Below are 27,951 nucleotides of genomic sequence, written 5' to 3'. Positions count from 1 at the left end.
TTGGGATTATCTCCTCCATTTAATCTGAATTTACACCAGCCATCTCTCACACACATCTACTAAAGGCTAGAGATTAAGAATGTCAGGGAGGAGAGCAATATATTGTCTCACGCTTCATAAAAAACATGTGTAAACTAACAGTGAAATGCTTACTTATGGGACTTTCCCAAAAATGCAGAGAGAAAAATAATTATAACACAAGGAATAAATACACAATGTGTAATGATAACTTGGCTATATACACATAGGTACTAGTACCAAGTTGATGTGCAGGGGTACAAGGTAATTGAGGTAGATTTGTACATACAGGTAGGGATAAAGTGACTAGGCATCAGGATGGACAATAAACATTATCCGCACAGAGAGAGAGGGGAAGAGAAACAATTCAAGACCCTTCCAATGCAAATCCTAGTGAGTTATAGTGCATTACCATTATAACCATGTGTTTGTCAGTTCCCCGAGGCGGCAGGATATGTGGGTTTTGCCAACCTGCCCAACCAGGTGCACAGGAAGTCAGTGAAGAAGGGATTTGAGTTCACCCTCATGGTCGTTGGTGAGTATGGCCTATTCACCAACATTGTCAATTCAAGAGAAACTCACCTACACAGTAGTTATTTTGTGCCAGAATGCTGTTGTGTAGTTGAGGGCTGTTTCCCCAAATGGCTCCCTATTCCCTATATAGTGCACTACTTTTGACCAGAGCCCTGTATAGATCTTAGAATGATCACGCCCGGTCCCTATTTCTGCAGGAGAGTCTGGTTTGGGCAAGTCTACGCTGATCAACAGCCTGTTTTTGACAGACCTCTACCCAGAGCGATACATCCCTGGGGCTGCAGGTACACACACACTCTCACACTCACTCACTAATAATGGAGAAATGTCTGTTCTGCTGTCTCCAGTATAGTATTGCTTAGAGTGATTGTTTGTATTAGTCTTTCAAAGGCCCATCCCCTCCTCATGATTTAGATTATTTGCCAGTCTGGAAAACAACCTCCGGCTCCTACCACTTTTGTGTTTGTAGTTCTGAAGGGATCGCATAGGTGTAAGCAATTTGGTGTTGGCTTTTGCAGTATTGATCTTACAAAAAAACACATGATTTGAAAACGTATTTTTGGAACACTTCACATGTTTTCACATGTTGTTTTACATGTTGTCACATAGATCATATGTGAGCACATGAAAACTTGTTTTTGGATCACTTTACATTCATGTGAAATTCATGTGTTTTTTCCATAAGGGTGCTTACAACTGTCCACTGCCTTAAGATCTGCAGAAGGGGTTAGGGGCTGCCTGGGTTTGTTTTGAACTTGGATATTTTGTCCAGAGGCTTGGCTTAGGCAGGCTTTAGAGTCACAAGGAACAGAAGTTTTTGATGTGAAAAGTAATGAAACTAGTTTGGGGTCACTTAGAAATATCCTTGTTTTTGAAAGAAAAGCAACAAAAAAATTGTCCATTACAATAACCTCAAATTGATCAGAAAAACAGTGTACACATTGTTAATGTTGTAAATGACTTGTAGCTGGAAACAACTGATTTAAAAAATAAATAAAAAAGTTTTTAATTTAATGGAATATCTAGTATAGGCGTACAGAGGCCCATTATCAGCAACCATCACTCGTGTGTTCCAATGGCACGTTGTGTTAGCTAATCCAAGTTTATCATTTTAAAAGGCTAGTTGATCATTAGAAAACCCTTTTCCAATTATGTTAGCACAGCTGAAAACTGTTGTCCTGATTAAAGAAGCAATAAAACTGGCCTTTAGACTAGTTGAGTATCTGAAGCATCAGAATTAGTGAGTTTGATTACAGGCTCAAAATGGCCAGAAACAAAGATCTTTCTTCTGAAACTCGTCAGTCTATTCTTGTTCTGAGAAATGGAGGCTATTCCATGCGAGAAATTGCAAAGAAACTGAAGATCTCGTACAGCGCTCTGTACTACTCCCTTCATAGAGCAGTGCAAACTGGCTCTAACCAGAATAGAAAGAGGAAAGGGGGGCCCCGATGCACAACTGAGCAAGAGAACAAGTACATTAGTGTCTAGTTTGAGAAACAGACATCTCACAAGTCCTCAACTGGCAGCTTCATTAAATAGTACCCGCAAAACACCAGTCTCAACGTCATCAGGGAAGAGGTGACTCCGGGATGCTGGCCTTCTAGGCAGAGTTGCAAAGAAAAAGCTACATCCCAAACTGGCCAATAAAAAGAAATATTAAGATGGGCTAAATAATAAAAACACTGGACAGAGGATGATTGGAAAAAAGTGTTATGGACAGACAAATCTAAGTTTGAGGTGTTCGGATCACAAAGAAGAACATTTGTGATAAGCAGAAAAAAACGAAGATGCTGGAGGAGTGCTTGATGCCATCTGTCAAGCATGGTGGAGGCAATGTGATGGTCTGGGGGTGTTTTGGTGGTGGTAAAGTGGGAGGTTTGTACAGGGTAAAAGGGATCTTGAAGAAGGAAGGCTATCACTCTATTTTGGGGTGAAGCATAGGGTGAAATCTCTTCAGATTACCTCAACAAATTGACAACTAGAATGCCAAATGTCTGCAAGGCTTTAATTTTTGCAAATGGAGGATTCTTTGACGAAAGCAAAGTTTGAAGGACACATTTATTATTTCAATTTAAAAATCATTATTTATAATCTTGTCAACGTCTTTAACTATATTTCCTATTCATTTTGCAACTAATTTCATGTATGTTTTCATGGAAAACAAGGACATTTCTGAAGTGACACCAAACTTTTGAACGGTAGTGTACTTATCATTAGGCCGTGTCCCCCGGGACACCTCTCAGCTTAACCTAGTATGTTAAACAAAATATTATATATGTAATCTCTCCCTCTGTAGAGAAGATTGAGCGGACGGTGCAGATAGAAGCCAGTACGGTGGAGATTGAGGAGAGGGGCGTGAAGCTCCGCCTTACTGTGGTCGACACCCCAGGATACGGAGATGCCATCAACAGCCAGGACTGGTGGGTGCGGGGGGGTGTCTAGGTGGGTGTGTATGGCTGGTGAGACATACACACAGATCTGTCTCACAGAGAAACAGAGGAGTTTTCTCATATTTTGTTCTGTTTCCTGTTCTGAGTCCCCCTCCACTTGTTTTCCCTCCTGTACTCCCATCCTCTTTTACTCCCTCTCTCAAATTCCCTCTCACCTCCCTCCCCCACCCTCTCTTTCCTACCTCACCTCCCCAATCTTTCATTCACCCTTTCACCATTTCCTTAGCCTCCTCCCCTTTGTCTGTTTGTGTGCAGGGTTTTTTCTGGATCAAAAAGGCGCTTAGGTGGTGGGTGTGACAATGGGTACCGACGGCGTGTCAGCGCTGCTGAATTTAAAGGCCCAGTGCATTCAAAAACGTGATTTTCCTATGTTTTATATACCTTTCTACACTGAGGTTGGAAGAATTCTGTGGAATTGTAAAAATTATGATAATACCCTTTTACTGTAAGAGCTGTTTGAAAAGACTGCCTGAAATTAGAGCTGGATGGAGTTTTGGCCTGCCTGGTGACATCACCAGGTGGTAAAATAGTTAATAGACCAATAAGAAAGAGAGTAAAAAAGAGAACTTTCTACCAATAACAGCTAGTTTTCAGTTTTCTCCTCCCTACTCCCTACAATTTTTGTTTCTTTGACTGTTGAAAACAATCAAAGTAAGGTGCTTTATTGTTACCCAGAAATGATTTGATATTGAGAGAGAACTTCTGCATTGGGCCTTTAAGAGCACCCCCGTCTTGGCGGTGTAGAGAAATCTTTTTGTTTTGCCAATTTTCTGCAATTCTACAAATGGATCTGGGATACATTTTTGTCGTAATAAAGCTAATTTCCTGCAATTCTACACATTTGCCATGGACCTGATGGAAAATGTTGCAGTTTTAAAGCTAATTTCCGGCGATTCTATATTCTTCCATGGAAATGGGAACGTTTTAATGCTAATTTCCATACATTTTGTTCTTTTGCTCAAACGTAATAACTAAATCAATACAACTGAATAGTTCTAATTTTAAATTCACTGTCTAGCTTTTTATTTTGGTGGTTGTTAGTTCTCAAAGATTATATTATAAAAAGATATGGGCATCATTCCATTTCAATTTAATTTAAATTCTTCTCAGTTGATTTGGACAAGGCATTTTTTCACCTGGCTTTATTCGTCTGGAGTTGATATGGAATGAACCCCAACAATGCCTGGGTCCAACTGGGGGATGTGATTTTTTTAATTTAAAAAAAATTTAACTAGGCAAGTCAGTTAAGAACAACTTCTTATTTACAAGGCAGCCTGCCCTGGCCAAACCCTAACGACCCTGGGCCAATTGTGCGCCGCCCTATGGGACTCCCAATCACAGCTGGTTGTGTTACAGCCTGGAATCGAACCAGGGTCTATAGCACTGGGTGAATATAAATCAGAGGTAATCTGCATCCCAAATGGCACCCTATTCCTTATATCGTGCACTACTTTTGACTGACACTTGGCATTTTGCATGGTGATCTTAGGCTTGTGCTGACGTTGCGTCCAGAGGCAGTTTGGAACTCTAGTGAGTGTCCCAAGGATTTCAATGGCAGAAAATTAATGTGTGTATGTGTGAGTTTAGCTATGTCTGTGTGTATGAGTGTGTACAATAGTTGATGATGGCAGGTACAGTGATTCTTCCTGTTCAAATCAAATCAAATTTATTTATATAGCCCTTCGTACATCAGCTGATATCTCAAAGTGCTGTACAGAAACCCAGCCTAAAACCCCAAACAGCAAGCAATGCAGCTGTTCCCTTGCCCCCTCAGCTGCTGTGTGGGCTCTTTCCCTCCCTCTCTCCCTCCACCTCCCAGCTCCATTTCCTGTTGATTGTCCTGACATGCCTGTGGAAGAGTCGACATAGAAAAATGGTCACATGCTTAGTAAACAACAGGTGTAGACTAACAGAGAAATGCTTACTTCCGGGTCCTTTGCTAACAATGCAGAGTTAAAGATGAAGAAGATAGAAGTAGAAACCAGGGTTGTTACCACTGGCAGTGGTCTAAGGGTTGAGTGCAATAGAGCAGGTTAGCAGCTCAGTGGCGTTAGTGACAATAAAGGGGCAACAGTAGCAGGTAATCAGGATATGCTAAGATCCAGATTTGGGATCATTTCAATTGAATTTCAATTCCTCTCAGTTGAATTGGCAAGGCATTTATTCACTGTAGTGTCTTGAGTTGTCTGGAGTTGATACGGAATGAACCACAACACTGCCTGGGTCCAACTGGGTGACGTGAATATAGGTCAGAGGTAATCTGCACCCTATTCCCTATATAGTGCACTACTTTTGACCAGAGTAGTGCACTATACAGGGAATAGGGTGCCATTTGGGAAGTAGACTTTGTGTTGATGTTACTCCTGTTTGGGGGGGAAGCTGTTGCTAAATACCATGACACCACGCCTAGTGGCCCTGCAGGAAGTAATCAGAGAAAGCAGGTCAGATGGCAGAGATAGGCTGCATCTCTTTCTGGTCTCCTTTCCTCCATGTTGCTATCTGTTATCCCTGGTTTTAATATCAGTGTAGATGAAGTACGAAAGGTGAGGAGAAAAAGCTTAGACTTTTGAGTTGCACCCAATTCGTTATTATAGACAGTGTATATACTGCCAAGGCTACAAAGACCCAACATCTATTTCTGGAGGTGGTCTTCAAGTTCACACAATGTCTCTGGTTGGTTTGTGTTTGATGTGTGTTTGTGTCCTGTGTGTGTTGTGTGTGTGTGTGTCCTCAGCTTTAAGACCATCATCCAGTACATTGATAACCAGTTTGAGCGTTACCTTCATGATGAGAGTGGCCTGAACCGCAGACACATCGTAGACAACAGAGTCCACTGCTGCTTCTACTTCATCTCTCCTTTTGGACACGGGTAACACACACACTTCTACTTCATCTCTCCTTTTGGACACGGGTAACACACACACTTCTACTTCATCTCTCCTTTTGGACACGGGTAACACACACACTTCTACTTCATCTCTTCTTTTGGACACGGGTAACACACACACTTCTACTTCATCTCTTCTTTTGGACACGGGTAACACACACACTTCTACTTCATCTCTCCTTTTGGACACGGGTAACACACACACTTCTACTTCATCTTCCTTTTGGACACGGGTAACACACACACTTCTCTCCTTTTGGACACGGGTAACATCTCTTCCTTTTTTGGACACGGGTAACACACACACTTCTACTTCATCTCTCCTTTTGGACACGGGTAACACACACACACTTCTACTTCATCTCTCCTTTTTGGACACGGGTAACACACACACTTCTACTTCACACCACTATTTAGACTGGGTAGTGGTAACATAATCACTTATTGTTTTCTATCTATTATTTATCTGTATTAAATTTCTACCTGTCTCTGGATCTGTCCAGTCTGAAGCCTCTGGATGTGGAGTTTATGAAGGCCATTCACAGCAAGGTCAACATCGTCCCTGTCATCGCTAAGGCTGACACACTCACACTGAAAGAGAGAGACCACCTTAAGAGGAGGGTGAGTTGGGCACACATGCATAAGTATGCCACATATTCGATAGTTTTCCCTCATTCCCTTAGGTTTAAATCCCTTTTTAAACACAGGTGTAAAAACATAGCATGGCCCTTCACTAATATCATGATGGAACCGGTGGAATGTGAGATGAGGTTGTTGCCAGGATGTTGTGAGCTGCATCAGCCTCACTAGCTGTTCTTGTTTGTGTCCTGAGCCATATGGAGCATTCATTACAACGTAGATGATAGAATAATAATCAGAGGCAGCTATCCAAGTCGGACATTGTGATTGTATGTGAATACGCACATTTGGCCTGTTGTTTGTGTGCGTGTGTGTACATTTGTGATGATGCAGCTTGATTGCTGCTAGACAATAGCAGGATTATTTAGAAGTGCAGAAAGAGAAAATATGGAGCCAAGAGAGAGAAAAGAAAGGGAGAGACAGGGAAGGAGAGAGAAGAGGGAGAGGGAGAAAGTACACATCTTAGTCAGTATCCCCTCCCAGATGCTTCCTATTGGAGCAGACCCAGGTGTCTGCCTGCCTGCACGCTCTCAGTTTTTTGATGTCTGGTCTGACATAATATGCACACACACACACCCTTGTTCGACCCTTTGTGTTATCGTAGACAGGTTACACTTTGGGCTCCCTTTCATCTCACATGCATTAGACCCTGTAAAACACACACCACACACACACCAGGAGAGGTGTTTTAAGATGATATCGCCCACGCTAGGCAGAGGAGAATAAGGTTGTGTAAATAGGATTTCCTGCTTCTGTGATATCACTCCCTCATCCCCCTCTTCTCCACCCACCCAGCCCACCCAACAATTGTGCTGTTGCCTGATGATTAGATGTTTTGGTTTCTGCTCCTTTTGAGTCTGTTTGTTTAAATTTCTGTCTGGGATCAAACAGTGCCTTTCTCTCTGTGGTGGGAGAGATGGCAACCAGATCCGGACAGGGCTGAATCGTTGTGTGTGTACATCTTATATAATAATTTGGTGACATCCACCCAATATAATCAACAGTGAATATCTTATTGTCTAACTTCTGCCCCTTTGTTTTGCCTGAGCTGTACAGTAACTACTCTGTACTGTATTTCCCCTATCTAACCACCGTACTGACAGTCCAGTCCCAGCTAGTAGTGTATGTTCAGTCCCAGACCCCCCACCAGCACTTCTTTCAGACCTCTGAGACATTGGTCTTTTCCCCCAGTGGGGGGGCCGGAGTGGGGCTTGCTTGGCACTCAGGGCTGGAACGGCTCTCCTAGCTGGGCTCCAGTGGAGGATGGCAGACCCAGTCACTGTACAGCTGCTTTGTTGGATCCCACTATGTGAAATCCATTGATTAGGGCCTGATGAATTTCTCAATATACTTATTTCCTTTTATGAACTGTAACTCAGCAAAATCTTTGAAACTGTTACGTGTTGTGTTTATATTTTTGTTCAGTATAGCTTTTACCCTATCCTATAGGGTGAGTGTTCTGACAGCCACAGGGGCTGGGGTGAGAGAGGGAGAGACGATATGCTTTGATAACATCTCACCCTTTCCTGCTCAACTGTTTAAAACTGTCTGTCTGTCCAATTGGTTCCCATGGTCCACTTAGCGTTCCCTTAACAACTGTCAGTTAACAAGTAATTAGGATAAACTGAATAGATAGCCTACACACAGATGTGCACTGTAATACATCACAAACTCACATACAGTTTCACACAAACCTCAGCTGCTCCTCCACAAACAACATTTATGAATTCCCACATGGGCCTACCAGCACACTCAGATTAAACAGGGATGGCATAATTTACACAGTCTCTATCAGGCTAATGGTAGTGAGTTCCTGGATAAGTCATTATAGGCAGGAAGTGGAGGGGGGCACTCACTATCACAGGTCCTTATTTAACTGTGGAACCAAGCTGTATTTTTTTGCATTTCCAATTACCCTTCGCTAAGCATCAATTTAATTGACTTTTAAAGGGGGGAAAAATGTCTGACTGTGATTTGCTCATCTTGGGTTTACTTGTTGTCCCTTGCGCTATGTTTGTTTGCCCGTTTAATAGATTGCTATACCAGGGTAGTGCAATACCCCTCACCTATTAGACTAGGGTAGTACAATACCCCTCACCTATTAGACTAGGGTAGTGCAATACCCCTCACCTATTAGACTAGGGTAGTACAATACCCCTCACCTATTAGACTAGGGTAGTACAATACCCCTCACCTATTAGACTAGGGTAGTACAATACCACTCACCTATTAGACTAGGGTAGTACAATACCCTCACCTATTAGACTAGGGTAGTACAATACCCTCACCTATTAGACTAGGGTAGTACAATAGCCCTCACCTATTAGACTAGGGTAGTACAATAGCCCTCACCTATTAGACTAGGGTAGTACAATACCCCTCACCTATTAGACTAGGGTAGTACAATACCCCTCACCTATTAGACTAGGGTAGTACAATAGCCCTCACCTATTAGACTAGGGTAGTACAATGCCCCTCACCTATTAGACTAGGGTAGTACAATGCCCCTCACCTATTAGACTAGGGTAGTACAATGCCCCTCACCTATTAGACTAGGGTCGTACAATACCCCTCACCTATTAGACTAGGGTCGTAGAACACCCCTCCCCTGTTAGACGGACTAGGGTAGTAGTACACCCCTCCCCTGTTAGACGGACTAGGGTAGTAGAATACCCCTCCCCTGTTAGCCAGACTAGGGTAGTAGAATACCCCTCACCTATTAGACTAAGGTAGTACAATACCCCTCCCCTGTTAGACGGACTAGGGTAGTAGAACACCTCTCCTCTGTTAGACGGACTAGGGGTAGTAGAACACCTCTCCTCTGTTAGACGGACTAGGGTAGTAGAACACCTCTCCTCTGTTAGACGGACTAGGGTAGTAGAACACCCCTCCCCTGTTAGACGGACTAGGGTAGTAGTACACCCCTCCCCTGTTAGACGGACTAGGGTAGTAGAACACCCCTCCCCTGTTAGACGGACTAGGGTAGTAAGAATACCCCTCCCCTGTTAGCCAGACTAGGGTAGTAGGATACCCCTCACCTATTAGACTAGGGTAGTACAATACCCCTCCCCTGTTAGACGGACTAGGGTAGTAGAACACCTCTCCTCTGTTAGACGGACTAGGGTAGTAGAACACCTCTCCTCTGTTAGACGGACTAGGGTAGTAGAACATCTCTCCTCTGTTAGACGGACTAGGGTAGTAGAACACCTCTCCTCTGTTAGACGGACTAGGGTAGTAGAATACCCCTCCTCTGTTAGACGGACTAGGGTAGTAGAATAGGGACTAGGGTAGTAGAACATCTCTCCTCTGTTAGACGGACTAGGGTAGTAGAACATCTCTCCTCTGTTAGACGGACTAGGGTAGTAGAACATCTCTCCTCTGTTAGACGGACTAGGGTAGTAGAATACCCCTCTGTTAGACGGACTAGGGTAGTAGAATACCCCTCTGTTAGACGGACTAGGGTAGTAGAATACCCCTCTGTTAGACGGACTAGGGTAGTAGAACATCTCTCCTCTGTTAGACGGACTAGGGTAGTAGAATACCCCTCTGTTAGACGGACTAGGGTAGTAGAACACCTCTCCTCTGTTAGACGGACTAGGGTAGTAGAACACCTCTCCTCTGTTAGACGGACTAGGGTAGTAGAACACCTCTCCTCTGTTAGACGGACTAGGGTAGTAGAACATCTCTCCTCTGTTAGACGGACTAGGGTAGTAGAACACCTCTCCTCTGTTAGACGGACTAGGGTAGTAGAACATCTCTCCTCTGTTAGACGGACTAGGGTAGTAGAACACCTCTCCTCTGTTAGACGGACTAGGGTAGTAGAACATCTCTCCTCTGTTAGACGGACTAGGGTAGTAGAATACCCCTCTGTTAGACGGACTAGGGTAGTAGAACATCTCTCCTCTGTTAGACGGACTAGGGTAGTAGAACACCTCTCCTCTGTTAGACGGACTAGGGTAGTAGAATACCGCTCCTCTGTTAGACGGACTAGGGTAGTAGAACACCTCTCCTCTGTACTTCATTGAGTACCAGTCCTTCTATTGAAGTCAGAGAGGCAGTAGCCAAGAATCTGCCACAAAAGACCTCGGCTGTAGAATGATTAATGACTCGTGTTTTCCCCCTGATATTTATTTGTTTATTTGTTTTCCCGATCGCCACTTTCTCACCGTTTTTACATTGTTTGTCCTTTCATATATTTGTGTTCCCCTGCCCTCAGCCCCAGCCCTGCTCCCTCCGTATTATTAGGGGGAAACAGCTTGTATAGAACAATATACGTTTCCTGCAATGTGTCAAGACTATACCACCGACAAGACGCAGCCTGCCACCCTGCTCAATATAAGCTTATCAACCTCTGAACAAACCTCTCTTACTCTGTCTCCATCCTTTTATTTTGTTCTCTCCTTCTCTCTCCTCCTCTTACTATGTTCCTTTGTTCTTCCTGCTCTCTCTCCTTTCCTCTTTTGTTTTGTAGTGCCAGTTTCCCTGGCTAAGGTCACAGTGGTCTGTAACTCATAAGTAGTCCTGAACAGGATATATTGGAGAGTTTATCCTCTGTGTCTGGGACCCTGCAGTCATATCCTGTGTGGGGCTTTACTCATAAACCACCTCACTACTGCTTCTCTATTTGATCAGACTATACACAGGAGCTGGTTTAGACTGGATCTTGGCTGGGACAATGCTACTGAAAAAATATCAGATAACAAAATCCCTGCAAATCAGTGGTAGTGGATTTGCCATATAAGGGAAGCCATTTTGAAATACACTAGTGAATTTCCAGCGGTCTATGGAAAAGAGAATAAAAATAACTGAGCTTATTCAGCAATGGGTTTCAGATGATCTTGGCGAGGGAGGGCAGGTGGTGCTAGTACACTGTACGGTATGTACCCACTAACCTGCTTTAGTGGTATAGTAGCATTTTAATTAGTTATTTTACTGCAATTGCTACTATTAGGTCACTACATGGCCACTGTAGTTTGAAGGGAGGCAGAGGTCAGAGATGGCTGGAGAGCTCAATTGTTCGGCCCTCCCTTTCTCTCTCCCCCCTCTTCTCCTGTTCTCGCGGAAGGCAGTTTGGCCGTGCGGCTGCCATATATCACCCAGGCCGCCGCCCGTGATGCTGTCACAGCTTTCCCGTCATTGTCTCACTCCTGTCGACTCTCCCAGGCATCCTCAGTCCTCTCAGCCTTGCCTCTGCTATGTGAACCAGCGCTACAGCCCCACAGGGGTATTAGTAGCTTAGTATAGCGCTATACCTCAGTCTCTAGGCCGATAGTAGCAGTGGAGGACAGTTTGCTAAATACCTTGTATTCCCTCCCCAAATCCTGTATTGTTTCTTTTATCCTCTGAGCATCTAATGGGTCTTAACTCCTAAAGACCAATGAGTGTTTGTATGGGTAAAGGTCAAACACTGATAATGACCTCATCCTTACTGAGGTCTCTCCTGTGTGTGTGTGTCCGTGTGGTCGTTGTCCAGTCCTTTTCCTGCCTGTTACTCCAACAATTCTGTGGTATTTATTTGTCTGTCCCGTGGCAGTCATTGTGCCAGGGCATGCCCGCGCTTCTGCAGGATTAAAAATAATAAATACACATTTCCCTCCGTGGAGAGAATGACTAACACACAATTACCTTCTCAGGAGTGGATTTGGAACGGGCCTTTTACAGTGAGAAAACAGCAGGTTTCCTTGCTTTTGGAACATCTTAGTCCCCCCCCCCTGAATAATTGTTTTGCCTGACACCCCATCAAAAGAAAGACATAGAATCTACTTATTAGTTAGACAAATAATATAAGTAAAGATATTAGCCCCTAGAAGTCAGAAGATCTTGAAGTCAAGATGGTGAAGTCATTTTTAATATTGAATATCTATCCATGTGTTTATGCTAGAGACTTACCATCTTGTAGGTCCTACATCTCAATCCCTTCTTTCCGGTGATATAAAGTTCACGTGTTATTGTTCCATAACACGGGGCTTGTGATTGTACACATGAGAGGATCCGGACAAGAAAATCATCACTAAATCGTCTAAAACCCAAACCATGTGAGCTACAAATGAATATGTCACCAAATATGACTCTCACATTTAGCTCTACGACATCCACAAACTTTACGGCCGTCGTCTGAACTCTCTGTCGCGGATGTCCTCCTTTCAAAGAGGTCTTCTCACAAAACCGACTGTCCAGACCGAACCGTTGGAGCTATAAACTAATATGTCACCAATCTCAATGCACTCAAGCTTCAGGGGAGTGGTCTGAAGGTAGCTCAGCACCTGGCTGTAAAAACTGCATAGGAGTAAAATGTTCAACAAATTACTTGACCAAACATCTTGTATCTTTCAGATATAGAAGACACTTCAAAACCTTGTCTCTTATGATTCATTTTTAGACTTTCTGTTTTTGCCATTAATGGTTTTTGCCATTAATGTTATTCAATACGTTTCTATGGGATTTACCAGTAACGACCAAATTCAATGTTTCATCAAATAATTTGTTTATTTTTAAAAAGTATACCTACAGGGGGCCTAAAATTCTAAATCAAATGGCTAAATGATACATTTCATGACCATCTTAAAGCAATTCCATATGTTCGCTTACTAGATATTGCGATCTAAGGGCTTAGACCCACGGGGTTAATAAATATATTAGTTTCTTACTACATTTATGTTCAACCTACTGTGAAACTGCACTGTGACAACCAGAACCAGCCTGAGGTAGCCTGAGCCCCTTTCAAAACTCTTAAGCTGACATGTTCCTTTGTGATACTAGCTTATACATTATTACATGGCTTAATTAGTACTGTACTGAACTTTCCTTCACACTCTGTGATCAGAGTTTGAGGTGGGTGGTCTGTGGATCGGTTGGGCCTTAGCTCTACTGTACGAATGCTCCCAGTCGGGGAGGGGGGTTGCTGTCATTCCGTTGCCTTTTTTAAATTACGCATTAAGCCCCACTAGTTACCTTAGTGACTGTCTTCCCCAACACCCCTCCATTCCCATGCTCCCAGGCTGGGCAGACCGAGCAGGACCGGTCCAGTCTGGTACAGTAATTACAGGAAGGACCTCTGCTCTTGTGGTCCAGTGAATAGGTCTGGAATGTCAACTTGATGTCTTTGTTTAAATGCTCTTTCAGAATGAGTCACTCTTTGCTTCACCCTTTTCATTTCTGATCTGGACGAAAGAAGAAAGCTACTCTGTTTTCCCATGCAGTGCTGTGAGGGTCTCTGTTAGCCTGCGTACCTGTACACCTCCATGCTACTGTACATTACTGTCTGGGCAGCTAGATCATGGTGCAGTCGTCAGGATGTCTGTATGAGGTTGCCTCCAAAATGGCACCCTATTCCCTATATTGTGCACTACTTTTGACCAGAGCCCTCTGGGCCCAGGTCAAAAGTAGTGGACTATATAGGGAATAGGGTGCCATTTGGGAAGCTGAATGAGTCTTCGACAGGATCACCTGGAGCTTCTCAGCCCTAGGGCCAGATGTTCGGGGGCAAAAGATGGAGCAGGGAGTCAGAGGCTAGTTGTGTAATACTGAGAGGCTGGGGCAGGTTTACTGGCAGCCCCAGACAGTATGTACCATTACAGGCATCCTCTCCTTGGCAATCGCCCCCCCCATGGAGATTTAAAGCTCCACATCGTCTCTCTCCACACACACACACATTCTCCTGCTGTCTGCCAGATTATCCCAACCTGAGAGCTGATCCTACACAGAGAGAGAGAGAGAGTCTAATACGCTCAGCTTGCCTCCCTCAGAGTGAGTATTGTTGGGGCTCCGTCACCCCCTCTGACTCCCTAGGGGCAGCAGGAGGGTAAGTCTCAAGACATTTCCTGGAAAGACGGAATCATTTGTTCTCTCAGGGCTTAAGGTTAACAAATTACATTTTGAATTAAAGTTGTTTTTGAGGGAGGGACCTAGAGGGATCTAATGCCCAGTCAGCGTTTTCCCCCACTGACTCCCTCATTGGTTGTGTTATGTGTGTGAGCCCAGTCAGTAGGAGCATGTGTGAGCTAAGTCAGTGGTCAAATATGACATTTTTGGTTGTTATTCATTGTGTATTGGCTACAGAGGCTGTGGTCTGTAATGTTACATAAAGCTTATTTAGCATTCTGGGCCACTGCTGCCTTGCCCTCCTCACCCTGGGTCGATAAGAGTTTAATGATGCCATTCGTTTTTCACTCTGATTTGTTGATTTCATAAGACTTTCCTTAGGTGCATAGTTTCACTTCCAAGCATTGTTCCCTGGTGGACTAGTAGTTTAGTGGGCACAAACAGCCCATGATGGCAGACCTGAACAGGCTGCTGAGTCAGGCCAAGAGTAGGGCCAGGTGGACAGACAGGGCTGTGGTCTGTGGCTGATGTTACACAGGCTATGTCCCAAATGGCACCCTATTCCCTTTATAGTGCACTACGTTTGACCTGGGCCCATAGGGCTCTGATCAAAAGTAGTGCTCTATAAAGGGAATAGGTTGATATTTGGGACACAACCACAAAGATTGGGACTGTTGTTCTCATAATGTAGAAGCTGCTATCTACAAACACCATTATGGTATGTGGCCACTGTAGCTAACTGTACTGTGGTGGAGCGGGGCTTAACCCAGGTGTGTGTTTGTGACTGTTTTTCTATTGGTTTGTGGCTATGATAGTCATACTCCTGTGGGTGTTTTTATATTGGGTTTACTTTGAGGTCATGTTTATGAGAGAACCATATGGAAATATGATTTGTATTGTGTTTGTTATTCCATGGTGTCTGTAACCAGGGTTGCTGCATCTGTTAGTGTGTGTTGGAGGCCTAAGTGACTCAATGTTTCCTTTTTCCCTATGTAGATAAAACGTCCTATATATATATATATATATATCTCCTATGACCCAGGTCAAAAAGTAGTGCACTATGTAGGGAATAGGGTGCCATTTGGGACAAAGGTGTTTCAACTTATCATATTCACTGTCTCCATAATACCCCATACAGTAAGAATGTCCCTCCCCACCCTTATAATTTATTTCCCCCAAGGGGAATGTTTCTTCCTCCTCCTCATCACGGCTCCACTTACACACAGTCATATTAGATCACATATCAAAACAAACTGGGTCTTTAAATCAGAAGCTCTCACTTCCTTTTCTAATTAATACTGAGGCAGAACCCTGTGTGCCATTGTTACCAGAGACCTGGCCTGCCAACTCAAACACAGCAACGGAGAGCGAGGCAGAGAGAGGCGGAGGCAGGCAGAGAGAGTGGGAGAGAGACGTAGGCGGGCGGAGAGAGACGTAGGCGGGCGGAGAGAGACGTAGGCGGGCGGAGAGAGACGTAGGCGGGCGGAGAGAGACGTAGGCGGGCGGAGAGAGACGTAGGCGGGCGGAGAGAGACGTAGGCGGGCGGAGAGAGACGTAGGCGGGCGGAGAGAGACGTAGGCGGGCGGAGAGAGACGAGGCGGGCGGAGAGAGACGTAGGCGGGCGGAGAGAGACGTAGGCGGGCGGAGAGAGACGTAGGCGGGCGGAGAGAGACGTAGGCGGGCGGAGAGAGACGTAGGCGGGCGGAGAGGCGGGCGGAGAGAGACGTAGGCGGGCGGAGAGGCGGGCGGAGAGAGACGTAGGCGGGCGGAGAGGCGGGCGGAGAGAGACGTAGGCGGGCGGAGAGGCGGGCGGAGAGAGACGTAGGCGGGCGGAGAGGCGGGCGGAGAGAGACGTAGGCGGGCGGAGAGAGACGTAGGCGGGCGGAGAGAGACGGGCGGGCGGAGAGACGGAGGCGGGCGGAGAGAGACGGAGGCAGGCAGGCAGGCAGAGAGCGACGAGCGGGCGGAGAGAGAGGCAGGCAGGCAGGGCGGAGAGAGCGTAGGCGGGCGGAGAGAGACGGAGGCGGGCGGAGAGAGACGGAGGCAGGCAGGCAGGCAGAGAGCGAGCGAGAGACGGACGGAGGCAGGCAGGCAGAGAGCGAGCGAGCGACGGACGGAGGCAGGCAGGCAGAGAGCGAGCGAGAGACGGACGGAGGCAGGCAGGCAGAGAGCGAGCGAGCGACGGACGCACGCAGGCAGGCAGGCAGAGAGCGAGCGAGAGACGGACGGAGGCAGGCAGGCAGAGAGCGAGCGAGAGACGGACGGAGGCAGGCAGGCAGGCAGAGAGCGAGCGAGCGAGAGACGGACGGAGGCAGAGAGAGAGAGCGAGAGACGGACGGAGGCAGAGAGAGAGAGCGAGAGACGGACGGAGGCAGACAGACACAGAGAGAGGGAGCGAGAGACGGACGGAGGCAGACAGACACAGAGAGAGGGAGCGAGAGAGGAACGGATGCAGGCAGAGAGAGGGAGCGAGAGACAGAAGGAGGCAGGCAGAGAGAGGGAGCGAGAGACGGAAGGAGGGAGGGAGCGAGAGACGGAAGGAGGCAGGCAGAGAGAGGGAGCGAGAGACGGAAGGAGGCAGGCAGAGAGCGAGCGAGAGACGGACGGAGGCAGGCAGAGAGAGAGCGAGAGACGGACGGAGGCAGGCAGAGAGAGAGACGGACGGAGGCAGGCAGAGAGCGAGCGAGAGACGGACGGAGGCAGGCAGAGAGCGAGCGAGAGACGGACGGAGGCAGGCAGAGAGCGAGCGAGCGAGAGACGGACGGAGGCAGGCAGAGAGCGAGCGAGAGACGGACGGAGGCAGGCAGAGAGCGAGCGAGCGAGAGACGGACGGAGGCAGGCAGAGAGCGAGCGAGAGACGGACGGAGGCAGGCAGAGAGCGAGCGAGAGACGGACGGAGGCAGGCAGAGAGCGAGCGAGAGACGGACGGAGGCAGGCAGAGAGAGGGAGTGAGAGACGGACGGACGGAGGCAGACACAGACAGACAGACAGACAGACAGACAGAGAGAGAGAGAGAGAGAGGAACACAGGCAGGCAGGGAGGGAGACGGAGGCAGGCAGACAGACAGACAGAGAGAGAGAGAGAGAGAGAGAGAGACGGAGGCAGGCAGACAGACAGAGAGAGAGAGGGAGTGAGAGACGGACGGAGGCAGACACAGACAGAGAGAGAGAGGAACGCAGGCAGGCAGAGAGAGGGAGCGAGAGACGGAAGGAGGCAGGCAGAGAGAGGGAGCGAGAGACGGACGGAGGCAGGCAGGCAAAGAGAGAGAGAGAGACGGAGGCAGACAGACACAGAGAGAGGGAGCGAGAGGGAAGACACAGAGAGAGAGGGAGCGAGAGAGGAACGGAGGCAGGCAGAGAGGGAGCGAGAGACGGAAGGAGGCAGGCAGAGAGAGGGAGCGAGAGACGGAAGGAGGCAGGCAGAGAGAGGGAGCGAGAGACGGAAGGAGGCAGGCAGAGCGAGCGAGCGAGAGACGGACGGAGGCAGGCAGAGAGCGAGCGAGAGACGGACGGAGGCAGGCAGAGAGAGGGAGCGAGAGACGGACGGAGGCAGACAGACAGACAGACAGAGAGAGAGAGAGAGGGAGCGAGAGAGAGAGAGAGAGGGAGGAACGCAGGCAGGCAGGGAGGGAGACGGAGGCAGGCAGAGAGAGAGAGAGGAGCGAGAGACGGAAGGAGGCAGGCAGCGAGAGGGAGCGAGAGACGGAAGGAGGCAGGCAGAGAGAGGGAGCGAGAGACGGACGGAGGCAGGCAGAGAGCAGAGACAGAGGCAGGCAGAGAGACGAGACGGAGGCAGGCAGAGAGCGAGAGACGGACGGAGGCAGGCATAGAGCGAGCGAGAGACGGACGGAGGCAGGCAGAGAGAGAGCGAGAGACGGACGGAGGCAGGCAGAGAGAGAGCGAGAGACGGACGGAGGCAGGCAGAGAGAGGGAGCGAGAGACGGACGGAGGCAGGCAGAGAGAGGGAGCGAGAGACGGACGGAGGCAGACAGAGAGGGAGCGAGAGACGGAAGGAGGCAGACAGAGAGGGAGCGAGAGACGGAAGGAGGCAGGCAGAGAGCGAGCGAGTGACGGAAGGAGGCAGGCAGAGAGCGAGCGAGCGAGTGACGGACGGAGGCAGGCAGAGAGCGAGCGAGAGACGGACGGAGGCAGGCAGAGAGCGAGCGAGAGACGGACGGAGGCAGACAGAGAGAGGGAGCGAGAGACGGACGGAGGCAGGCAGAGAGAGGGAGCGAGAGACGGACGGAGGCAGGCAGAGAGAGGGAGCGAGAGACGGACGGAGGCAGGCAGAGAGCGAGCGAGAGACGGACGGAGGCAGGCAGAGAGCGAGCGAGAGACGGACGGAGGCAGGCAGAGAGCGAGCGAGAGACGGACGGAGGCAGGCAGAGAGCGAGCGAGAGACGAGAGGCAGGCAGAGAGCGAGCGAGACGGACGGAGGCAGGCAGAGCGAGCGAGAGACGGACGGAGGCAGGCAGAGAGCGAGCGAGAGACGGACGGAGGCAGGCAGAGAGCGAGCGAGAGACGGACGGAGGCAGGCAGAGAGCGAGCGAGAGACAGGCAGAGAGGCAGGCAGAGAGCAGAGCGAGAGACGGACGGAGGCAGGCAGAGAGCGAGCGAGAGACGGACGGAGGCAGACAGAGAGCAGAGCAGAGGCAGACAGAGAGGGAGCGAGAGACGGAAGGAGGCAGGCAGAGAGCGAGCGAGAGAGGCAGAGAGCGGAGGCAGGCAGGCAGAGAGCGAGCGAGCGAGAGACGGACGGAGGCAGGCAGAGAGCGAGCGAGAGACGGACGGAGGCAGGCAGAGAGCGAGCGAGAGACGGACGGAGGCAGACAGAGAGAGGGAGCGAGAGACGGACGGAGGCAGGCAGAGAGAGGGAGCGAGAGACGGAAGGAGGCAGGCAGAGAGAGGGAGCGAGAGACGGAAGGAGGCAGGCAGAGAGCGAGCGAGAGACGGACGGAGGCAGGCAGAGAGCGAGCGAGAGACGGAAGGAGGCAGGCAGAGAGCGAGCGAGAGACGGACGGAGGCAGGAGAGAGCAGAGCGGCGAGAGAGGGAGCGAGAGACGGCAGGCAGGCAGAGAGCGAGCGAGAGACGGACGGAGGCAGGCAGAGAGCGAGCGAGAGACGGACGGAGGCAGGCAGAGAGCGAGCGAGAGACGGACGGAGGCAGGCAGAGAGCGAGCGAGAGACGGACGGAGGCAGGCAGAGAGCGAGCGAGAGACGGACGGAGGCAGGCAGAGAGCGAGCGAGAGACGGACGGAGGCAGGCAGAGAGAGGGAGCGAGAGACGGACGGAGGCAGGCAGAGAGAGGGAGCGAGAGACGGACGGAGGCAGGCAGAGAGAGAGCGAGAGACGGAAGGAGGCAGGCAGAGAGAGGGAGCGAGAGACGGAAGGAGGCAGGCAGAGAGAGGAGCGAGAGACGGAAGGAGGCAGGCAGAGAGAGGAGCGAGAGACGGAAGGAGGCAGGCAGAGAGAGGGAGCGAGAGACGGACGGAGGCAGGCAGAGAGAGGAGCGAGAGACGGACGGAGGCAGGCAGAGAGCGAGCGAGAGACGGACGGAGGCAGGCAGAGAGCGAGCGAGAGACGGACGGAGGCAGGCAGAGAGCGAGCGAGAGACGGACGGAGGCAGGCAGAGAGCGAGCGAGAGACGGACGGAGGCAGGCAGAGAGCGAGCGAGAGAGGACGAGGCAGGCAGAGAGCGAGCGAGAGACGGACGGAGGCAGGCAGAGAGCGAGCGAGAGACGGACGGAGGCAGGCAGAGAGCGAGCGAGAGACGGACGGAGGCAGGCAGAGAGCGAGCGAGAGACGGACGGAGGCAGGCAGAGAGCGAGCGAGAGACGGACGGAGGCAGGCAGAGAGCGAGCGAGAGACGGACGGAGGCAGGCAGAGAGCGAGCGAGAGACGGACGGAGGCAGGCAGAGAGGGAGCGAGAGACGGAGCGAGCGAGAGGCAGGCAGGCAGAGAGGAGCGAGAGACGGACGGAGGCAGGCAGAGAGCGAGGAGCGAGAGACGGACGGAGGCAGGCAGAGAGCGAGAGAGACGGACGGAGGCAGGCAGAGAGAGGGAGTGAGAGACGGACGGAGGCAGACAGACGGACAGAGAGAGAGAGAGAGACGGACGGAGGCAGAGAGGACAGAGAGAGAGCGAGAGGGAGCGAGAGACGGACGGAGGCAGACAGACGGACAGAGAGAGAGAGAGAGGAGCGAGAGAGGAACGCAGGCAGGCAGGGAGGGAGGGAGGGAGGGAGACGGAGGCAGGCAGAGAGAGGGGAGCGAGAGACGGACGGAGGCAGGCAGAGAGAGGGAGCGAGAGACGGAGGAGGCAGGCAGAGAGAGGGAGCGAGAGACGGACGGAGGCAGGCAGAGAGAGAGAGACGGACGGAGGCAGGCAGAGAGAGGGAGTGAGAGACGGACGGAGGCAGACAGACGGACAGAGAGAGAGAGAGGAGCGAGAGACGGACGGAGGCAGGCAGAGAGAGGGAGCGAGAGACGGAAGGAGGCAGGCAGAGAGATGGAGCGAGAGACGGAAGGAGGCAGGCAGAGAGAGGGAGCGAGAGACGGAAGGAGGCAGGCAGAGAGAGGGAGCGAGAGACGGACGGAGGCAGGCAGAGAGAGGGAGCGAGAGACGGACGGAGGCAGGCAGAGAGAGGGAGCGAGAGACGGAAGGAGGCAGGCAGAGAGATGGAGGCAGAGAGACGGAAGGAGGCAGGCAGAGAGAGGGAGCGAGAGACGGAAGGAGGCAGGCAGAGAGAGGAGCGAGAGACGGAAGGAGGCAGGCAGAGAGATGGAGCGAGAGACGGAAGGAGGCAGGCAGAGAGAGGGAGCGAGAGACGGACGGAGGCAGGCAGGCAAAGAGAGAGAGAGACGGAGGCAGAGAGAGAGAGAGAGAGAGAGACGGACGGAGGCAGACAGACACAGAGAGATGGAGCGAGAGACGGAAGGAGGCAGGCAGAGAGATGGAGCGAGAGACGGAAGGAGGCAGGCAGAGAGATGGAGCGAGAGACGGAAGGAGGCAGGCAGAGAGAGGGAGCGAGAGACGGACGGAGGCAGGCAGGCAAAGAGAGAGAGAGACGGAGGCAGAGAGAGAGAGAGAGAGCGAGAGACGGACGGAGGCAGACAGACAGAGAGAGGGAGCGAGAGAGGAACGGAGGCAGGCAGAGAGAGGGAGCGAGAGACGGAAGGAGGCAGGCAGAGAGAGGGAGGAGCGAGAGACTGAAGGAGGCAGGCAGAGAGAGGGAGCGAGAGACGGACGGAGGCAGGCAGAGAGCAAGAGAGAGAGGCAGGCAGAGAGAGCGAGAGACGGACGGAGGCAGGCAGAGAGAGGGAGAGATACGGACGGACGGAGGCAGACAGACGGACAGAGAGAGAGAGGAGAGGAACGCAGGCAGGCAGGGAGGGAGACGGAGGCAGGCAGAGAGAGAGAGAGGAGCGAGAGACGGAAGGAGGCAGGCAGAGAGAGGGAGCGAGAGACGGAAGGAGGCAGGCAGAGAGAGGGAGCGAGAGACGAAGGAGGCAGGCAGAGAGAGGGGAGCGAGAGACGGACGGGCAGGCAGAGAGCGAGAGACGGAAGAGAGGCAGGCAGAGAGAGAGCGAGAGAGACGGAGGCAGGCAGAGAGAGGGAGCGAGAGACGGACGGAGGCAGACAGACACAGAGAGAGAGAGAGGGAGCGAGAGAGGAACGCAGGCAGGCAGGGAGGGAGGGAGGGAGACGGAGGCAGGCAGAGAGAGAGAGAGGGGAGCGAGAGAGGAAGGAGGCAGGCAGAGAGAGGGAGCGAGAGACGGACGGAGGCAGGCAGGCAAAGAGAGAGAGGACGGAGGCAGGCAGAGAGAGGGAGCGAGAGACGGACGGAGGCAGGCAGGCAAAGAGAGAGACGGAAGGAGGCAGGCAGAGAGAGGGAGCGAGAGACGGAGGAGGCAGGCAGGCAAAGAGAGAGGGAGCGAGAGAGGAACGGAGGCAGGCAGAGAGAGGGAGCGAGAGAGGAACGGAGGCAGGCAGAGAGGGGAGCGAGAGACTGAAGGAGGCAGGCAGAGAGAGGGAGCAGAGAGAGGAGGCAGGCAGGCAAAGAGAGAGACGGACGGAGGCAGGCAGAGAGAGGGAGCGAGAGACGGACGGAGGCAGACAGACACAGAGAGAGAGAGAGGGGAGCGAGAGACGGACGAAGGCAGGAGGCAGGCAGAGACGGAGAGGGAGCGAGAGACGGACGGAGGCAGACAGACACAGAGAGAGGGAGACGGAGAGGCAGACAGAGGCAGAGAGAGAGAGGGAGCGAGAGACGGACGGAGGCAGACAGACAGCAGAGAGGGAGGCAGGCAGAGAGGGGAGCGAGAGGCAGGCAGACAGACGACAGAGAGAGAGAGGAGCGAGAGACGGACGGAGGCAGACAGACACAGAGAGAGAGAGAGAGAGAGAGAGACGGAAGGAGGCAGGCAGAGAGCGAGAGACGGACGGAGGCAGGCAGAGAGAGGGAGCGAGAGACGGACGGAGGCAGACAGACAGAGAGAGAGAGAGGGAGCGAGAGACGGAACGGAGGCAGGCAGAGAGAGGGAGCGAGAGACGGACGGAGGCAGGCAGAGAGATGGAGCGAGAGACGGAAGGAGGCAGGCAGAGAGAGGGAGCGAGAGAGGACGGAGGCAGGCAGAGAGAGGGAGCGAGAGACGACGGAGGCAGGCAGACAAAGAGAGAGAGACGGAGGCAGAGCAGAGAGAGAGAGCGAGAGACGGACGGAGGCAGACAGACACAGAGAGATGGAGCGAGAGACGGATGAAGGGAGGGAGACAGGCAGAGAGAGAGAGAGAGAGAGGACGGAGACGGAAGGCAGGCAGAGAGAGGGAGCGAGAGACGGAAGGAGGCAGGCAGAGAGAGGGAGCGAGAGACGGAAGGAGGCAGGCAGAGAGAGGGAGCGAGAGACGGACGGAGGCAGGCAGAGAGAGGAGAGACGGAACGGAGGCAGGCAGAGAGAGAGCGAGAGACAGACGGAGGCAGGCAGAGAGAGGGAGCGAGAGAGAACGGAGGCAGGAGAGAGCAGAGAGACGGAGGCAGAGCAGAGAGAGAGGAGCGAGAGAGGAACGGAGGCAGGCAGAGAGAGAGAGGAGAGACGGACGGAGGCAGGCAGACACAGAGAGAAGCGAGAGACGGAAGGAGGCAGGCAGAGAGAGGGAGCGAGAGACGGAAGGAGGCAGGCAGAGAGAGAGAGACGAGACGGGCAGGCAGAGAGAGGAGCGAGAGACAGACGGAGGCAGGCAGGAGAGAGAGAGACGGACGGAGGCAGGCAGAGAGAGGAGCGAGAGACGGACGGAGGCAGACAGACGCAGAGAGAGAGAGAGGGGAGCGAGAGAGGAACGGAGGCAGGCAGAGAGAGGGAGCGAGCGAGAGACGGAACGGAGGCAGGCAGAGAGAGGGAGCGAGAGACTGAAGGAGGCAGGCAGAGAGAGGGAGCGAGAGACGGACGGAGGCAGGCAGGCAAAGAGAGAGACGGACGGAGGCAGGCAGAGAGAGGAGAGAGAGAGACGGAGGCAGGCAGAGAGAGAGAGCGAGAGAGGCAGGCAGCAGAGAGAGAGAGAGAGACGGAGGCAGGCAGACAGAGAGAGAGAGGAGGCGAGAGAGAGAGAGAGAGGCAGAGCAGACACAGGCAGGCAGAGCAAAGAGCGAGAGACGGAAGGAGGCAGGCAGAGAGAGGGAGCGAGAGACGACGGAGGCAGGCAGGCAGAGAGAGAGAGACGGAAGGAGGCAGGCAGAGAGAGGGAGCGAGAGACGGAGAGGCAGGCAGGCAAAGAGAGAGAGAGAGGAGAGAGAGAGAGGAGGCAGAGAGAGGGAGACAGACGGAGGCAGAGAGAGAGAGAGAGCGAGAGAGACGGAGGCAGACAGACAGAGAGAGGGAGCGAGAGAGGAACTGAGGCAGGCAGAGAGAGGGAGCGAGAGACTGAGGAGGCAGGCAGAGAGAGAGAGGGAGAGAGAGAGAGAGGAGAGAGAGGCAGAGCAGGCAAAGAGAGAGACGGACGGAGGCAGGCAGAGAGGGAGCGAGAGACGGACGGAGGCAGGCAGAGAGAGGGGAGCGAGAGAGGGACGGAGGCAGGCAGACACAGAGAGAGGAGCGAGAGAGGGACGGAGGCAGACAGACAGAGAGAGAGGGAGCGAGAGAGGGGACGGAGGCAGACAGACACAGAGAGAGAGGGAGCAGACAGACAGACAGACAGACAGACAGAGAGACAGACAGACAGACAGACAGACAGACAGACAGAGAGGAGCAGAGAGACAGGCAGACAGACACAGAGAGAGAGGGAGCGAGAGAGGGACGGAGGCAGACAGACACAGAGAGAGAGGGAGCGAGAGAGGGACGGAGGCAGACAGACACAGAGAGAGAGGGAGCGAGAGAGGGACGGAGGCAGACAGACACAGAGAGAGAGGGAGCGAGAGAGGGACGGAGGCAGACAGACACAGAGAGAGAGGGAGCGAGAGAGGAACAGAGGCAGGCAGAGAGAGGGAGCGAGAGACGCAAGCAGGCAGGCAGAGAGAGAGAGAGGGAGCGAGAGACTGACGGAGGCAGGCAGAGAGAGAGAGGGAGCGAGAGACGGACGGAGGCAGGCAGAGAGAGAGAGGGGAGCGAGAGACGGACGGAGGCAGGCAGAGAGAGAGAGAGGGAGCGAGAGACGGACGGAGGCAGGCAGAGAGAGAGCGAGAGATGGACGGACGGAGGCAGGCAGAGAGAGAGTGAGCGAGAGACGGACGGAGGCAGGCAGAGAGTGAGAGACGGACGGAGGCAGGCAGAGAGAGAGTGAGGCGTAGAGCTGGGAGGGTCATAAAAACCTAATGGCCCCCATATCTACCTTCTCTCTGCCAATTACAACACAGGACTGTAATCAGCCTTCTAGTTAGACAGTAAGGAGAGAGGATTGTGTAGGAGCATGTCAATACTCTGTTACAGCAGCGCCGGATGTTGCAACTAAGAGGCCTGGTATCCTGTACAAAAGCCCAATATCTTTGTCAGGATTACTTGTATAGTTAGATGACTGCTAAAATCCACTTTAAATGCAAGCCTATGAAATGTACTTATTTTCAGTGACTTTAAAGTGTGATGAATGAGTATAGTAAAGAAATCTAAATAAATAGGATAACAAATCTAATTGACTTGCCTAACATTGTGTGTTCTATTTGTCATTTAGACGTATTTAGACCAGGCAGTGGTTTGAACACATCACCCCTGAAGCTGGTGATTACAGGTGTGGTTGGTTAAGTCAGGCTGCTGTAAATAGATGTTAGGTAAATCCAGGTAAATAGTTATTAGGCTTAGCAGGTTGGGGAACAGGTCCAAACACCAGTTGAGAGATTGGTTTTTAGTTCAATTCCTCAGTTGAGATGCAACTCCCGCTTTCCTATAAATCTCCCACTGATATCACTGGATGATTCACACGAACCCTTTTGTTATGGCAGTTGGTTGTTGAGTGTATTGTTGGTCGCTGTGGCTTTGCAGGAGACTCCTTCTGTATCCCTCCCACCTCTGATACATTCAGAAATATATTTCACATGTTTTTCAGCATTTTAAACTGGATTGACGTAACCAGTTTTGTTGTTTGTTACTTTTTTCCCCTGCCATTGTGTGATATCTGTTTATTTTCCCCTCGGTGGCACGTTTCCCGAACTTCTACCCCACAATACTGATGTTTCTGTTCTGTGTGGGAAGAATCCACAGGTCGTGTGTGATGGGGAACAGGTCTTGTTCTGTGTCCAGCTGTCCTCTGGGTCCAGTAGGTCTGTTTGTTTTCAGTTGTCCTTAACAATAACCTCCTCTCCCCGCACACACCCTATAACACACACTCTGCTCTGAGAAAACAACCCACAACCATAACAGGAGCTGGAACAGTGGCCTGCTCTGTAGGAAAAGGCTGCTCTCACATCCTGGGTTCCTGTTTCCCTCTCTACTGTACTTTATAGATTACATGAAAGTCCCAAAAATGTCAGGGAAACAACACTTGACATTTTTGGGCTCAGTTATGCAACACTCATGCATTGTTAATTGAATTTTGCTCTTGAGAAAACAGAGAAAAATACACCTTTGATGTATAAAATAAATATTTCCACCTGTCCTCTAGATACTGGTGAAGAAAGGCCTTTGTGTTGTTGCTTCACTGCTGGAGGCTGAACAAAGGAGGGGGGAGAACTTTCCTTATGACTCTGTTAGACATCTCTCACAAAACATACCCTCTCTCTCCCCCGTCTCCACCCTAGGGGTAGTTAATTAAAGTCCCCGGGCCTGTTAGACATCTCTCACAAACACACCCTCTCTCTCCCCCTCTCCACCCTAGGGGTAGTTAATTAAAGTCCCTGGGCCTGTGAGGCTGCACAAACACACCCTCTCTCTCCCCCTCTCCACCCTAGGGGTAGTTAATTAAAGTCCCTGGGCCTGTGAGGCTGCACAAACACACCCTCTCTCTCCCCCTCCCTCCACCCTAGGAGTAGTTAATTAAAGTCCCTGGGCCTGTTAGACATCTCTCACAAACACACCCTCTCTCTCCCCGTCTCCACCCTAGGGGTAGTTAATTAAAGTCCCTGGGCCTGTTAGACATCTCTCACAAACACACCCTCTCTCTCCCCCGTCTCCACCCTAGGGGTAGTTAATTAAAGTCCCTGGGCCTGTGAGGCTGCACAAAACACACCAGGTATTCTCTGGCTCTCAGCAGTGCAGTAGTGGACTGACTGTAGTGTAGTCAAAGGCCCTCTCCTGGTGTCGCCCTGAAGAGGTGTAGGGAAGTAAACTAGAACCAGGGCGAGTGGGATGTTTTATTCTCCAGATAGTGTTGAGGACCGGGCGAGTGGGATGTTTTATTCTCCAGATAGTGTTGAGGACCGGGCGAGTGGGATGTTTCATTCTCCAGATAGTGTTGAGGACCGGGCGAGTGAGATGTTTCATTCTCCAGATAGTGTTGAGGACCGGGCAAGTGGGATGTTTCATTCTCCAGATAGTGTTGAGGACCGGGGCAAGTGGGATGTTTTATTCTCCAGATAGTGTTGAGGACCGGGGCGAGTGGTATGTTTTATTCTCCAGATAGTGTTGAGGACCGGGGCGAGTGGGATGTTTTATTCTCCAGATAGTGTTGAGGACCGGGGCGAGTGGGATGTTTTATTCTCCAGATAGTGTTGAGGACCGGTGCGAGTGGGATGTTTTATTCTCCAGATAGTGTTGAGGACCGGGCAAGTGGGATGTTTTATTCTCCAGATAGTGTTGAGGACCGGGCGAGTGGGATGTTTCATTCTCCAGATAGTGTTGAGGACCGGGCGAGTGGGATGTTTCATTCTCCAGATAGTGTTGAGGACCGGGCGAGTGGGATGTTTTATTCTCCAGATAGTGTTGAGGACCGGGCGAGTGGGATGTTTTATTTTCCAGATAGTGTTGAGGACCGGGGCGAGTGGTATGTTTTATTCTCCAGATAGTGTTGAGGACTGGGGCGAGTGGGATGTTTTATTCTCCAGATAGTGTTGAGGACCGGGGCAAGTGGCTAGAACTAGAAGTATTAAGAGGGTCGAAATGGCGTGTCCAGAATCTTACTCCTGTCGTGGAGGCTGGGCCATGTCTGAAACAGTGACACAGGAGAGCGAGAACAGAGGGAAGAGG

At 51.2% G+C, this 27,951-nt stretch overlaps 1 protein-coding gene across 3 annotated transcripts in view; it reads left to right on the top strand.

The window, feature by feature from the left end:
- Positions 1-27,951, top strand: part of zgc:63587 (septin-2) — a 44,503-nt gene that overhangs the window by 11,218 nt on the left and 5,334 nt on the right. Inside the window, exons 3-7 of one of the 3 annotated variants that reach the window (XM_024438487.2) lie at positions 454-553; positions 750-836; positions 2,849-2,972; positions 5,737-5,871; positions 6,393-6,510. In XM_024438487.2, coding sequence (XP_024294255.1) covers positions 454-553; positions 750-836; positions 2,849-2,972; positions 5,737-5,871; positions 6,393-6,510 — 564 coding nt within the window. Of the gene's footprint in view, positions 1-453; positions 554-749; positions 837-2,848; positions 2,973-5,736; positions 5,872-6,018; positions 6,040-6,201; positions 6,226-6,392; positions 6,511-27,951 lie in introns of those variants that run through there. The other 2 variants (XM_042331464.1, XM_024438488.2) reach the window with 2 other exon arrangements.

This window comes from Oncorhynchus tshawytscha, linkage group LG12, assembly GCF_018296145.1.
Source record: "Oncorhynchus tshawytscha isolate Ot180627B linkage group LG12, Otsh_v2.0, whole genome shotgun sequence".
In the NCBI taxonomy this organism is placed as follows: Eukaryota; Metazoa; Chordata; class Actinopteri; order Salmoniformes; family Salmonidae; genus Oncorhynchus; species Oncorhynchus tshawytscha.
Note: the sequence above shows the minus strand (reverse complement) of the source record. Positions and strands in the feature narration are given on the sequence as shown.